Source organism: Capricornis sumatraensis, chromosome 1 (assembly GCF_032405125.1).
Source record: "Capricornis sumatraensis isolate serow.1 chromosome 1, serow.2, whole genome shotgun sequence".
In the NCBI taxonomy this organism is placed as follows: domain Eukaryota; kingdom Metazoa; phylum Chordata; class Mammalia; order Artiodactyla; family Bovidae; genus Capricornis; species Capricornis sumatraensis.
The window spans coordinates 217646030-217661440 of NC_091069.1; the positions used below are offsets into that span (position 1 = coordinate 217646030).

The following is a 15411-nucleotide window of genomic DNA, read 5'->3' on the forward strand; positions in this document are numbered from 1 at the left end:
CTGGAAAAACCATAGCCTTGACTAGACAGACCTTTGTTGGCAAAGTAATGTCTCTGCTTTTTCATATGCTGTCTAGGTTGGTCATAACTGTTATTCCAAGGAGCAAACGTCTTTTAATTTCATGGCTGCAGTCACTATCTGCAGTGATTTTGTAGCCCAAAAAATAAAGTCTGTCACTGTTTCCACTGTTTCTTCATTTATTTACCATGAAGTGATGGGACCGGATCCGAGGATCTTAGTTTTTTGAATGTTGAGCTTTAAGCCAACATTTTCACTCTTCTCTTTCACTTTCATCAAGAGGCTCTTAGGTTCTTCTTCGCTTTCTGCCATCAGGGTGGTGTCATCTGCATATCTGAGGTTATTGATTTTTCTCAGAGCAATATTGCTTCCAGCATGTACTTCATCCAGTCCAGTGTTTCTCATGATGCACTCTGCATATAAGTTAAATAAGCAGGGTGACAATATACAGCCTTGATGTACTCTTTTTACTATTTGGAACCAGTCTGTTGTTCCATGTCCAGTTCTGTTACTTCTTGACCTGAATACAGGTTTCTCAAGAGGCAGGTCAGGTGGTCTGATATTCCCATCTTTTCAGAATTTTCCAGTTTATTGTGATCCAAACAGTCAAAGGCGTTGGCATAGTCAATAAAGCAGAAATAGATGTTTTTCTGGAACTCACTTGCTTTTTCAATGATCCAGCAGATGTTAGCAATTTGATTTCTGGTTCCTCTGCCTTTTCTAAAACCAGCTTGAACATCTGCTGGTTCACAGTTCACATGTTGTTGAGGCCTGGCTTGGAGAATTTTGAGCATTACTTTACTAGCATGTGAGATGAGTGCAATTGGGCAGTAGTTTGAGCATTCTTTGACATTGTCTTTCTTTGAGATTGGAATGAAAACTGACCTTTTCCAGTCCTGTGGCTACTGCTGAGTTTTCGAAATTTGCTGACATATTGAGTGCGGCACTTTCACAGCAGCATCTTTTAGGAGTTGAAACAGCTCAACTGGAATTCTATCACCTCCATTAGCTTAGATCATAGTGATGCTTCCTAAAGCACATTTGACTTCACATTCCAGGATGTCTGGCTTTAGCTGAGTGATCACAGCATCATGATTATCTGGATCATGAAGATCTTTGCACAGTTCGGTGCATTCTTTGTGTGCAAAGAAATAGAGGAAAACAATAGAATGGGAAAGACTAGAGATCTCTTCAAGAAAATTAGAGATACCAAGGGAACATTTCAAACAAAGATGGGCACAATGAAAGATACAAATGGTATGGACCTAACAGAAACATAAGATATTAAGAAGAGGTGGCAAGAATACAAACAACTATGCAAAAAAGATCTTCACAACCCAGATAGCCACAATGGTGTGATCACTCATGTAGAGCCAGACATCCTGGAATGTGAAGTCAAATGGGCCTTAGGAAGCATCACTACAAACAAAGCTAGTGGGGGTAATGGAATTCCAGTGGAGCTATTTCAACTCCTAAAAGATGCTGCTGTGAAAGTGCCACACTCAATATGCCAGCAAATTTGGAAAACTCAGCAGTGGCCACAGGACTGGAAAAGGTCAGTTTTCATTCCAATCCCAAAGAAAGGCAATGCCAGGAATGTTCAACCTACAGCACAATTGCATTCATCTCACACACTAGCAAAGTAATGCTCGAAATTCTCCAAACTAGGCTTCAACAGTATGTGAACCACGAACTTCCAGATGTTCAAGCTGTATTAGAAAAGGCAGAGGAATCAGAAATCAAATTGCCAACATCTGTTGGATCATTGGAAAAGCAAGAGAGTTTCAGGAAAATATCTAGTTCTGCCTTATTGACTATCCCAAAGCCTTTGACTGTGTGGACCACAACAAACTGTGGAAAATTCTTAAAGAGATGGGAATACCAGACCACCTTAACTGCCTCCTGAGAAACCTGCATACAGGTCAAGAAGCAACAGTTAGAACTGGACATGGAACAACAGACTGGTTCCAAATAGGAAAAGGAGTACATCAAGGCTGTATATTATCACCCTGTTTATTTAACTTATATGCAGAGTACATCAAGAGAAATGCCGGGCTGGAAGAAGCACAAGCTGGAATCAAGATTTCTGGGAGAAGTATCAATAACCTCAGATATGCAGATGACACCACCCTTATGGCAGAAAGCAAAGAACTAAAGAGCCTCTTGATGAAAGTGAAAGAGGAGAGTGAAAAAGTTGGCTTAAGACTCAACATTCAGAAAAGTAAAATCATGGCATCTGTTCCCATCACTTCATGGCAAATAGATGGGGAAACAGTGTAAACAATGACAGACTTTATTTTTGTGGGCTACAAAATCACTGCAGATGGTGACTGCAGTCATGAAATTAAAAGACACTTACTCCTTGGAAGGAAAGTTATGACCAACCTAGACAGCATATTAAAAAGCAGAGACATTACTTTGTCAACAAAGGTCCATCTAGTCAAAGCTATAGTTTTTCCAGTAGTCATGTATGAATGTGAGAGTTGGACTATAAAGAAAGCTGAGCACAGAAGAATTGATGTTTTGAACTGTGGTGCTGAAGAAGACTCTTGAGAGTCCCTTGGATTACCAGGAGATCCAACCAGTCCATCCTAAAGGAAATCAGTCCTGCATGTTCCTTGGAAGGACTGATGCTGAAGCTGAAACTCCAATACTTTGGCCACCTCATGCGAAGAGCTGACCCATCTGAAAAGACCCTGATGCTGGGAAAGATTGAAGGCAAGAGAAGAAGGGACAACAGAGGATGAGATGGTTGGATGGTTTCACCGACTCTTTGGACATGAGTTTGAGTGAACTCTGGGAGTTGGTGATTGACAGGGAGGCCTGGCGTGTTACAGTCCATAGGGTTGCAAAGAGTCGGACATGACTGAGCGACTGAACTGAACTGAACTGATAGCATTTCACATAGGTAGGGAAGCTGTTGATTAAAGGACATATTGTTTCAACTGTCATCTCCAAAGAAGTGTTAGCGAGGGCTTCTCAAAACTATGCCATTTCCTCCACCTGTAGAGCAAAAGCACATAACACAACAGTGAAAATGTTGTAGAACATTAACACACGCCATTTAGTGACCTTCATAATCTAAAACTGGAAGGACTTCGATAGCTGTTGCTGCATAACCTCTGCATCCTCTTAGAGTTGGTGTTAGATGGAGCTGGCCAAAGACTCTTGACTCAAACCTAAAATCTGAAATTAAGCTAAATTCATCTAATAGAGGATGACGCTTGGGCACCTCCAGGGCCTTTGTTCTTACATAGCTCTTTTGATGGAGAAAAGCTTGAAGAAATACTGAAATTCATAGTCCACTCTATTGCTCAGCCCTTTGCTCTCAACCAGAGTGACTGCCTCCCTATCTGAGCTGCTCCCTGACATCTCACAGTCCTCCTCAGGGCAACGGCAAGGACCTTACGTAGGGAGGGGATGCTGTGAATCCCACATCTCACTTTAAGTGAAAGGGTGAAATTACTAATGTGACATCTCAGAACCTTCTAAAATCAACCCAAATTCAGGGAGGAAATATTCAGTGGTTAAGAGGTATCATCTGTAGCCCATTATCCAGGTTCATGTGCTGTTTCTATTGCTTAGTTGAATCTAACCATGAGGAGGGTCTTTGCTAAGTTTCAGTTTTCTCCCATAAAGTGGAGATGATTTAAAAAAAAAATAGTCAAACCACAAATTATTAGAAAAGACTAAATTGAATAATATAACAAAAGTGTTGTGTATATAATAGATATTCAGCAAGCAGTTGCTGATATTATGAAAGGAATTCAGATGTTATAGTGTTTGCAATGTACCCAAGAAATCCTGGCCAGGGTCTGGGAGAGAAGTATGGCTGTAGCTATCCCTGTGTTTACTAGAAAGCAGATTAGAGGTAACCACGCAATGGCACCCCACTCCAGTACTCTTGCCTGGAAAATCCCATGGATGGAGGAGCCTGGTGGGCTGCAGTCCATGGGGTCATGGAGAGTCGGACACGACTGAGTGACTCCACTTTCACTTTTCCCTTTCATGCATTGGAGAAGGAAATGGCAACCCACTCCACTGTTCTTGCCTGGAGAATCCCAGGGATGGGGGAGCCTGGTGGGCTGCCGTCTATGGGGTCGCACAGAGTCGGGCACGACTGAAGTGACTTAGCAGTAGCAGCAGTACGCTCTCAAGCCATGTTCTAGACTGGATTAGAGCCACAGTCTCAGGACAGAAGATAATAAAAATAATAAAAAAGCAAACATATAGTAGTTATAGTTCATATATAAATAATCTATATATCATTTATATATAGATAGTGGTTTAAAGCATATCAAGGATTTTTACACATACTATTGGAGCTAACCTTTAAAATCCTAGAACATAGAAAATGCAGATGTTTTTATTTCCACCATACAGATGAACAAATTGAGGCTCAGAGATTGGACATAATTTGCTGAAATCTATACAGTCAGCAATAGAGACAGAATTTAAGCCCCAGGCCTCTCTATTCCAAAGACAATAGACTCATTCTCTCTGTGTGGAGAGAGGATTTGTCAGACAGACATTTGATCCTTGCTAATCAGAAACGATTTTAAATGAGGACATAAAAGAAAATCTTAGAAGAATGGTGTTCTCAGTGAAGCAGGGAGGGAAGCAGCATGTTAAGATCTTTCTCCTAGAGATGAGGAATTTTCCTAGGCTCAGAGAACACATGGAAGGAAGCCAGAGAAAGGAAGACTGTGGAGGTAAAATCATGGATGAAAGCTGATGTGACTCCAGAGGGGAGTGGTGATAATAGAATTTGCTGAAGAGCCCTTCCTTTGCACTTAACACCATGCTAAAACTTTGATAGATATCCAATTTAATCCTCCTAGTTCTATGAATGTGTAATATTGTTATTCCCATTTTACAGGTAAGGAGACTAAGTGAAAGTAAAGTCGCTCAGTCATGTCTGACTCTTTGCGACCCCACAGACTGTAGTCTACCAGGCTCCTCAGTCCATGGAATTTTCCAGGCAAGAGTACTGGAGTGGGTTGCCATTTCCTTCTCCAGGGGATCTTCCCAACCCAGGGATTGAACCCGGGTCTCCCACATTGCATGCAGACACTTTACCATCTGAGCCACCAGGGAAGCCCAAGGAGACTAAGATCCATGGTCACATAGCTAGTGACTGGTAGGTAGGGCACAGGGCAACCAAGCTTCAGATCTGGGTTGGTCTGACATCAGAGCTCATGTTGATCTGTCCCCAGTTTATGTAGCCCCAGAGGCTTGTAGATAAAGCAAGATGTACAATGTCTAACATTGGCTAATCCCAGGAGTGCACAAGAAGCTGAAGGGTGAAAGTAAAAAATTAACAAACCAAGTTATATAAAATACACCTAAGCAGAAAATGAAGATCGTGGCATCTGGTCCCATCACTCCATAGGAAACAGATGGACAAACAGTGGAAACAGTGTCAGACTTTACTTTTCTGGGCTCCAAAATCACTGTAGATGGTGATGGCAGCCATGAAATTAAACGATGCTTACTGCTTGGAAGAAAAGTTATGACCAACCTAGATAGCATATTCAAAAGCAGAGACATTACTTTGCCAACTAAGGTCCGTCTAGTCTAGGCTATGCTTTTTCCAGTAGTCATGTATGGATGTGAGAGTTGAACTGTGAAGAAGGCTGAGAGCCGAAGAATTGATGCTTTTGAACTGTGGTATTGGAGAAGACTCTTGAGAATCCCTTGGACTGCAAGGAGATCCCACCAGTCCATTCTGAAGGAGATCAACCCTGGGATTTCTTTGGAAGGAATGATGCTAAAGCTGAAACTCCAGTATTTTGGCCACCTCATGCGAAGAGTTGACTCATTGGAAAAGACTCTGATGCTGGGAGGGATTGGGGGCAGGAGAAGGGGACGACAGAGGATGAGATGGCTGGATGGCATCACTGACTCGAAGGACGTGAGTCTGAGTGAACTCTGGGAGTTGGTGATGGACAGGGAGGCCTGGCGTGCTGCGATTCATGGGGTCACAAAGAGTCGGACACGACTGAGTGACTGAACTGAACTGAAGCTGTATAAAATGAAACTAAGCTAAATTTTAAAATCATAGCATGATGTCATCTCACCCCAGGAGAAGTAGAATATTCAATATGGAGAGACAGAACTATAAAGACTAACCTTGGACATGGAGTAAAGGAGCAATGGCTTAGGGAGGTAACCTGACATTCAAAACAACAGGACAATGAGCTAGGAAGCAATCTTTCTGCATGCTTAGTCTCTTAGCTGTGTCCAAAATTCTTCTGTAATCCCATGGACTGTAGCCCGCCAGGTTCCTCTGTCTATGGGATTCTCCAGGCAAGAATACTGAGTGGGTTGCCATTTCTTCTTGCAGGGGGATCTTCCCAACCAAGGGATCAAACTCATGTCTCTAGTGGCTGAGAAGCTCCCAGGTGGCACTAGTGGTAAAAGAATCCACCTGCCAGTGCAGGAGACACAAGAGATGTGGGTTTGATCCCTGGGTTAGGAAGAACTTCCTGGAGGAGAAAATAGCAACCCACTCGCAGCTTAAGGGAGATGTATTCCACTCCAGTGTTCTTGACAGGAGAATCCCATGGACAGAGGAGCCTGACTGGCTACAGTCTATGAGGTTGCAAAGGAATCCGACATGACTAAAGCAACTGAGCACACAATCTTTCTAGCATGTGTCCAAAATCATAGCAAACTACCCAACAATGTCCTCATATTTTAATATCTCTGGAAAAATATTTCTATGTAATTTCTCATATAGATATTCTAAGAGTTAGAGACTTAAAGAACGTGTGCCTGCTCTAACAAATATATATATATATCATCTTTTTTTTTGAAAGAAATAAAAGAGCTTTCTCTTTAACAAAAAAATCTAATCAAGAATGTTTCCTAAGGAAGAAAAAATTGGTTTAAAAATTTAGAGTTATACCATTGTAGCCTATTTCTATTGCTCTATCATCCTTGATATCATTTTACTGGTGCTGTTCACTATGTTCTAGGTTGACAGAGGAGGAGGGAGGAAGGGACAGAGGGACCAAAACTGATCACATGTCCAATCTACAGCACCTGTCTTATATCATTTACCATAGTCTCCTGAACTAGGTGTTCTTATGCCCACTTGCAGACCCAGAGTACAGTCAGACTCCATAAAGGGGTTGTTGTCTGCCTCGTGAATAAAAACTGCTCTCCATTTCTATTCCATACATTCTTACATCTGTGTCTTTGCTCACACTCTTTACTCCACGTGGGTTGCTTCTCCTGGCCTCCATCTCTACTTGCTCACGTCCTGCACACCCTGCAGTTTCAGATCTAATCACTGTAGCTGCGAGCTCTCCTTCCTCTGCGCTTTGTTATGACCTTCATTTATGTAATACTTCTTATTTACATAGCCTCCCTGGTGGCTCAGACGGTAAAGCGTCTGCCTACAATGCAGGAGATCCGGGTTCAATCCCTGGGTCGGGAAGATCTCCTGGAGAAGGAAATGGCAACCCACTCCAGTATTCTTGCCTGGAAAATCCCATGGATGGAGGAGCCTGGTAGGCTACAGTCCATGGGGTCGCAAAGAGTTGAACACGACTGAGCGACTTCACTTCACTGCAGCTGCGAGCTCTCCTTCCTCTGCACTTTGTTATGACCTTCATTTGTCTAGTACTTCTTATTTACATACATGGCTCATCTCCCCTAAGCTGTACCTAGGTTGAGGGCAAGATTCTTAACTAATCCACCCTTGTGTCACCTACAGGGCTTTGCACAGAGAGGATGCTCAATCAGTAGCTGTTCAGCGTTTGTTCTCTGACTGCAGACTTGATCTTAAAAACCAGATCTTCCTACGTAAGCCCAAGCCATAGGGATTACCTGCTGCCAGGAACTGAATCCACCAAAACTCACCTGGGAGCTCTGTCCTCCCATGGGACCACATCTGATCCTCTGAAAATACATAGAAGTAAATAACTTCTAAGAAGGCAGAAAGTTTGGGCAGCAGAGACAAAATATTAGAAATGTAACTACTTGTCAGGTAATAAACATTTATTAAGATGGTAGAAATCACTATTGAAATGCTGTAGCTCAACAATCATTCATATGTTGTCTTGTCCTACTAAATGTCCAGTCAGTTCAAACGAATAGGTTAGCCCTGGTTTGGAATGTTAATTCTGATAGTATATGAAAGCTCTTTCTATTCTGTCGGTAAGTCACTTTTCCCTAGGAGGGTGATGATCATATGAATCCCTAGAAAGTCTCTGTAAGCACACACAATGGGCTCTCATAAATATTAATTGAGCACAACGGGATCCTCAGCTGTCAGGTGCTAGATGAAGTGCACATTTTTGCTAGATATTTTGAGTCACCCTAACTTTACTTATCTTCATAAGCCTAAATATACCAAGGACAACATGGGGTCTTGTCTTAACCCTTATTCCAAAGTGTGTGAAAGCAAAATACATTAGTTTTCACATCATTTCTACATTATCTCAAGAGTCCTTTATAATGCTGTTAGTCCTCTTTGCAGTTGAAGAAACTGAAATTCAGGAAAGTTAATTAACCTACCCAACTCTTTGTTAAACTTTAAAACTCAAGCTTTATAAACACTATGTAGTACAGAAAAAGCAATGAGATAACCACTCTAGAATATTACCACAGAAAATGGTGCTGGCACAAAGACAGAAATATAGATCAACAGAACAAAAAATAGAAAGCCCAGAGATAAATCCACGCACCTATGGACACCTTATCTTTGACAAAGGAGGCAAGGATATACAATGGATTAAAGACAATCTCTAACAACTGGTGCTGGGAAAATTGGTCAACCACTTGTAAAAGAATGAAACTAGAACACTTTCTAACACCATACACAAAAATAAACTCAAAATGGATTAAAGATCTAAACGTAAGAGCAGAAACTATAAAACTCCTAGAAGAGAACATAGGCAAAACACTCTCTGACATACATCACAGCAGGATCCTCTGTGACCCACCTCCCAGAATACTGGAAATAAAAGCAAAAATAAACAAATGGGACCTAATTAAACTTAAAAGCTTCTGCACAACAAAGGAAACTATAAGCAAGGTGAAAAGACAGCCTTCAGAATGGGAGAAAATAATAGCAAATGAAGCAACTGACAAACAACTAATCTCAAAAATATACAAGCAACTCCTACAGCTCAATTCCAGAAAAATAAACAACCCAATTAAAAAATGGGCCAAAGAACTAAATAGACATTTCTCCAAAGAAGACATACGGATGGCTAACAAACACATGAAAAGATGCTCAACATCACTCATTATCAGAGAAATGCAAATCAAAACCACAATGAGGTACCATTTCATGCCAGTCAGAATGGCTGCGATCCGAAAGTCTACAAGCAATAAATGCTGGAGAGGGTGTGGAGAAAAGGGAACCCTCCTACACTGTTGGTGGGAATGCAAACTAGTACAGCCACTGTGGAGAACAGTGTGGTGATTCCTTAAAAAACTGGAAATAGAACTGCCTTATGACCCAGCAATCCCACTGCTGGACATACACACCGAGGAAACCAGAATTGAAAGAGACACACATACCTCAATGTTCATCGCAGCACTGTTTCTAATAGCCAGCACATGGAAGCAACCTAGATGTCCATCAGCAGATGAATGGATAAGAAAGCTGTGGTTCATATACACAATGGAGTATTACTCAGCCATTAAAAAGAATACATTTGAATCAGTTCTAATGAGGTGGCTGAAATTAGAACCTATTATACAGAGTGAAGTAAGCCAGAAAGAAAAACACCAATACAGTATACTAACGGATATATATGGAATTTAGAAAGATGGTAATGATAACCCTGTATGCGAGACAGCAAAAGAGACACAGATGTATAGAACAGTCTTTTGGACTCTGTGGGAGAGGGAGAGGGTGGGATGATTTGGGAGAATGGCATTGAAACCTGTATAATATCATATATGAAACGAATCACCACCCCAGGTTCAATGCATGATACTGGATGCTTGCGGCTGGTGCACTGGGATGACCCAGAGGGATGGTACGGGGAGGAGGGAGAGAGGGGGGGTTCAGGATGGGGAACACGTGTATACCTGTGGTGGATACATGGTGATGTATGGGAAAACTAATACAATATTATAAAGTAATTGACCTCCAATTAAAATAAATAAAAAGAGAATGTACACTGAGAAAATATTTTCAAAAAGCAATTAAATTAAGAATAAATGTATATGTATGTATGTATAAATACTATTGTATATGTAATATTTACCCATTAATTGCACTTCTAGAAATAGACCCTAAGAAATAATCAGAGATATGATTTTTTAATCTCACATAAAGATGTTGGTTATAATATTACTTATGATAATGATAAATAGTAAAATAAGAATAGCTAAGCAATAATATAGCTATAATATGTAGTCCTTGGAAATTTTTAAGTGGTTTTTAAGGTAATAAAATAATCTGACGTACTATTAAGTAAAAAAACATATGATTTCAATTCAAAAATTTATGATTTCAATTCAAAAGGCTAGGGTAAAGCACAGCAAAATATTAGCAGTGATTGCCCTTTCTTTTTTATGTTTCTATTTTCAAAATTTTCTACCAAGTTCAGATGTTACTTTTGCAATCTGAAAAAAAAGTTATTTAAAAACAACAAATAAATTAACAATCACATTCACAGTTACACAAGAAATGAAAGTCAGCCCTTTATCTTCAACTCCAGCACTCTGGTCCCTGAACCACCCTTCCTCGTTCTGCAGAGTAATGAGCCATCATATAAAATACATTAGCATTACTGAGTCATCAGACAATTATGCAAAATAGTGAATCAGAATGAAGTAAATTATATTAGATTGTTTCATATGTAATCTTATGCAGACATAGCCCCAGAAAGGGAATCAGTGCCGCTTAACTCCAGACTAATGTGCGTGGTCTGCCATGACTCCTACAATTTTATTTCTTAGATATACCGAAACCACTGGACCCTCCTCTATCTGTAACACTTTCTTCCAATCATCTAACAATACCCTTTGTTTCAAATTAAAGTTACCACCAAATCTGGGCATAAGACAGTCCTCAAATTTCTCATGAACTACAATTAACCTGCTGTAAAATATTTTCATTCCATCTTCTCAGAAAAGAAACTGGAGTGAGAAACCGCTAGCAATTCCTTGTTGATGGCCATTAACCAATGACACAAAGAATTATTACCCATAGCAAACATATAATGTCTTCAAGGACTAAAGTATTTCATATTCTGTCCTGTAAGTAAAACTTTACAGTGGATACATTTGTTTATATTCTATATTAATCATGTTTATATTCTACATACAGGTCTCTAATGGAGATATCATTCTTGGGCCATACTGTTGGAAGAAAGGACAATTGGAAGTCCATAAAAATTCCTGTAAGTTCTTTACTGGCAACATCTATAAATGAAAGAAAACCAGGTCACTTGAAGAACTACATGTCCTATTGCTTACATTACAGTTTGAAAGGATTGTACATTACAGTTGATCATTGTCATCACTCCACTAATCTCAAGAACTCAACTGAAGTAGTTCTAACATTGGGATGTAAAATGGAAAGGAGCTGGCAATGAGAAAAATTGTCTTTTTTGAGTTATGTACACATTGAGATTTGCAATAAATCTAATTTATGAATGAGCTCAGTGCCACCTGCACACACTAATTTTCACTTGGAAACATCATGCTGTAAAACTAAAGGAGGAGGAGACATTTTTCACTTCTGATGATGTACGAGAGATAGGACTTTCACTGTTCTTTAACACAATCAGTAGGCAAGGGACTCAGGCTATTGTGAATCAGTGATTAATAATGTGTCCATTGTTACTATGGAAACCATACTTCTGGATCATCTCTCCTGAATATGGGACAAATTGCTATTGTTTGAGTAAAGCAGGAAAGAGTAGAGCTTGTTTTTCTTTTCCCAAGTTGCTGGCTCAAACTGATTGCTTTTAGTTGCTAAGTCATGTCTGACTCTTTTTCGACCCCATGGAATGTAACCCACCAGGCTCCTCTGTCCATGGACTTCTCCAGGCAAGAATACTGGACTGGGTTGCCATTTCCTTCTCCAGGTCAAACTGATTACCTTAATTTATGTTCCCCTCTGACCTGATAAACATTATTCCAATATCAGATAATACTGTAGGAATTGCATAGTCCTGTGTTAGACTCTTTTAAGGAAAGTTTCTGATCTAGAGTAAGTAAAACAATATGTTAAGAATGGCTCAGACGGTAAAGAATCCACCTGCAGTGCAGGAGACCTGGGTTTGATCCCTGGTTGGGAAGATCCCCTGGAGAAGGGATTGGCAACCCACTCCAGTATTCTTGCTTGGAGAATCCCACATGCACAGAGGAGCATGGCGGACTACAGTCCATGGGGTCGCAAAAGAGTCAGACACGACTGGGCAACTAAGCACAGCACGGCACAGTGTTAGACTCCTTTAAGGAAAGTTTCTGGTCTAGAGTAAGCAAAAGAATAGGAAAGGAAAACATTATCAAGCTTTTCACTTGCCACCTAAGTCTTTTTCCAGAAGTTCTTTAATAATGGCTTTAAAATTTAAGATTTATAGATATGAGATACACTGCCAACACTGACAAACTCTTTCATGCTTCCTTTGACTGAGATCATTCTTCTTGGCCCTTTCTCTATTTATTATCTCTATTGGGAAATTATTATATTCCAGATGTAAGTACACAAGCTTACAGGAGCTTCAGACAAATCACTTCAGTCATAAATAGTAAATGTGTTTCATAAAGCACTTATACACACTTTATCTTGTTCTAATTTTTAAATGCTGATTTTTAAATGGTGGCTTAGATTTGGCAGTAACTTTTATTCTTGCCTTGGAAAACTTTGAAAAATGGAAGTTCAGGCATTTTGTAGTCCAACAAATTTTTAATCTATGTGCATCAGTTAATTCAATCACTAAATATTTTCTTATAATGTCTTGTTAGAATTAGAAATATAAAGATGGGGCAGCTCAGAGCACACTGGGATGCTTTGATACACATAATACATTCTGGAATTTCTATGCTGCCACAGTCTCTGCAAAAAGTTTTTCCTGCTTTGACAATTTCATTGAAACTATTTTTCATTTCTAGTGAATTTTTATTGTCACTTAATAAAAAGTTGTCTTGGTCTTTACTTTCAGGATCGTTTTCCTTGAAAAATTATCTTTAATTCCTAAGAGATTTTTTTGTAGCAGTTACAGTGAATAAACATTCTTAAATTTCAGGATTCCAGACACTTTTACTCCACACATTTTGCCTTATAACATTGGGATTTGTGAAATTATTCCTCCCCTGCATTATTTGAAGCTGAGGCTGAGAAAAGGACAAAGAGAAAGTCTACAGGGATCTGTCTTACACTGACCTCCTTTTTTAAAAAAGTGCCTTTTTCTCCTGATGATGTCTGTCTTAGACAGGGGGCCCAGACCCCCAGGCTGGTGGTCAGTGTGTTCTACTCTATACTCCCATTGCATGCTGAGCTCTCAATCAACAAGTTCACACTATTCCACTATACACTTTTCAAACAGGCAAAACATATTTCCTTCCCTCATCCTCAAGTTCTTGAGGTGAGGGAAGTAGAGAAAAATTGCAAAGTTTTTGTTATTGTTTTGGAAGGAGGCATTTTAATGCAATTTTTGAACTCCTCTGAATGTCATTTAAGACCAATCTTAATGCCATACTCCTTCTCCCTCTCGGCTTTTGAGTGCTTACTGCCTCCTTACAAGGGGTGTTTTCTGAATAACAATCCAGGGAGCATTATTTGCCATTTTCACCAAGTTCCTGCTCTTTACAGTTAGACATTTGGAAATGTCAATCATCTGTACAAGACAGTTAGAGCTGTTACATCTCCAGCAGCATGGGAAAAGAAATCCAAGCATTCACTCAGGAGAGCACTTTCAAACAGGGTCTCATACAGCCGGTGCGGGGAGTGGGGAGTCTTACCTGTGAGGCATGCCGGTGGTGTAGGCAGTGGTGTGCTCGGTGGACAGCTCCCAGAGTTTTAGGTACCAGTTCATCTCCACTTCTCGCACCAGAGCCAGTTGCCGTGCCCTGAGTTGAGCTTGCCCCGATGGGCTGAGGCTGCTCTCTTTCCCATTTTCTGTGGCTTTCTTGGGAGATTTGTCTTTGCTCCCTATAGAAAACCCAGATGGTTTCCTTAACTTGGGATTCTCTTCTGAGATCTGACCCCCTGCTGCCCCGGTCCGGGCTGCCAGCATCCTGGAGTCTGAGTCTGTCTTTCAGAGAAAACTTGAAGTCACTGTTATCAAAGTAATTTGAATTGATTTTTCTGTTTCTGCCTCCCTCTTCTCTCCTGTTCTCCCCCATCCCCTTAACCTTATCTTGCCGCAAAGCTGTAATTGAGCCGAGTCTGCTGCAAGGGATGAAAGGGTATCTCTAACTTTCCTGAGGAAGAGCTAAGCCGGCCACTATCTGTGAGATCCTGGAACATGGAAATTTTCAAAACAACCCCCAGTGACTTTAATACTGAAGCTTTATGGTGCTGTTTCTTATGCAAAGTTTGGAGTTCTTCTTCACTTAACAATGATAACTTTGAACCTTAGATCATTAGAGTTTTGTAAATTATATTTGATCATCATATGAGTTATAAAAATATGAGGCTAATGGAGGCTCATTAGGCATTCTTAATTAGAGTCCCTTTAGAGTTTTTAAAGTTTCAATGTGAATTTCCTCAAATAAGTTTAACAATATCAAGGCAAGGGCAGGATTATCCCTTTTGTAATAATTAGCCTTAAAATAATATTTTCAATCTATTTTATAATCTCTAGGGAAAAGGAGGTTTTTGAATATCAATGAGCCACTTAACATATGTCAAATATTCTTTCATTTCTGCAGCCTATCATAACGGATTCATTAATCCTCTCAGTACTTGTGATGGGTAGAAGCATAAGAATCACCTTACAATTGAGGAGACCGAGATGAAGTTGGAATAAAAAAAATAAAAAACAGATAGGAGGTGGTGAGAGCCTATGTGTGCCTGGGTGTGGATGTGGTGGTGAATGCGCCGAGTACACATGAAAACTAATTCTGAAGATGAGAAGAAAATTCAGTTAATGACCCTTGTGCTTAAGACGCATGAGATTGACCCACATGCCGACCAACCAATCTGACCTCTGTCATAGCTCAGGGGACAATCATATCAGTGCCCAGTTAGGTGTCTGAAGTGAAGTGAAAGTTGTTCAGTTGTGTCTGACTCTTTGCAACACCACGGACTATACAGTCCATGGAATTCTCCAGGCCAGAATACTGGAATGGGTAGCCATTCCCTTCTCCAGGGGATCTTCCCAACCCAGGGATTGAACCCAGGTCTCCCACATTGTGGGTGGATTCTTTACCAGCTGAGCCACCAGAGAAGCCCAAGAATAGTGGAGAGGG

The 15411-nt window shown here is 40.3% G+C and overlaps 1 protein-coding gene across 2 annotated transcripts in view; it reads right to left on the reverse strand.

Moving 5' to 3' along the window:
* KCNAB1 (potassium voltage-gated channel subfamily A regulatory beta subunit 1) overlaps positions 1-14234 on the reverse strand; it is a 458084-nt gene extending 443850 nt beyond the window's left edge. For both annotated transcript variants that reach the window (XM_068992310.1, XM_068992110.1), the window contains exon 1: positions 13960-14234. In XM_068992310.1, coding sequence (XP_068848411.1) covers positions 13960-14234 — 275 coding nt within the window. The remainder of the gene's footprint in view (positions 1-13959) is intronic.
* Positions 14235-15411: the final 1177 nt, after the last annotated feature.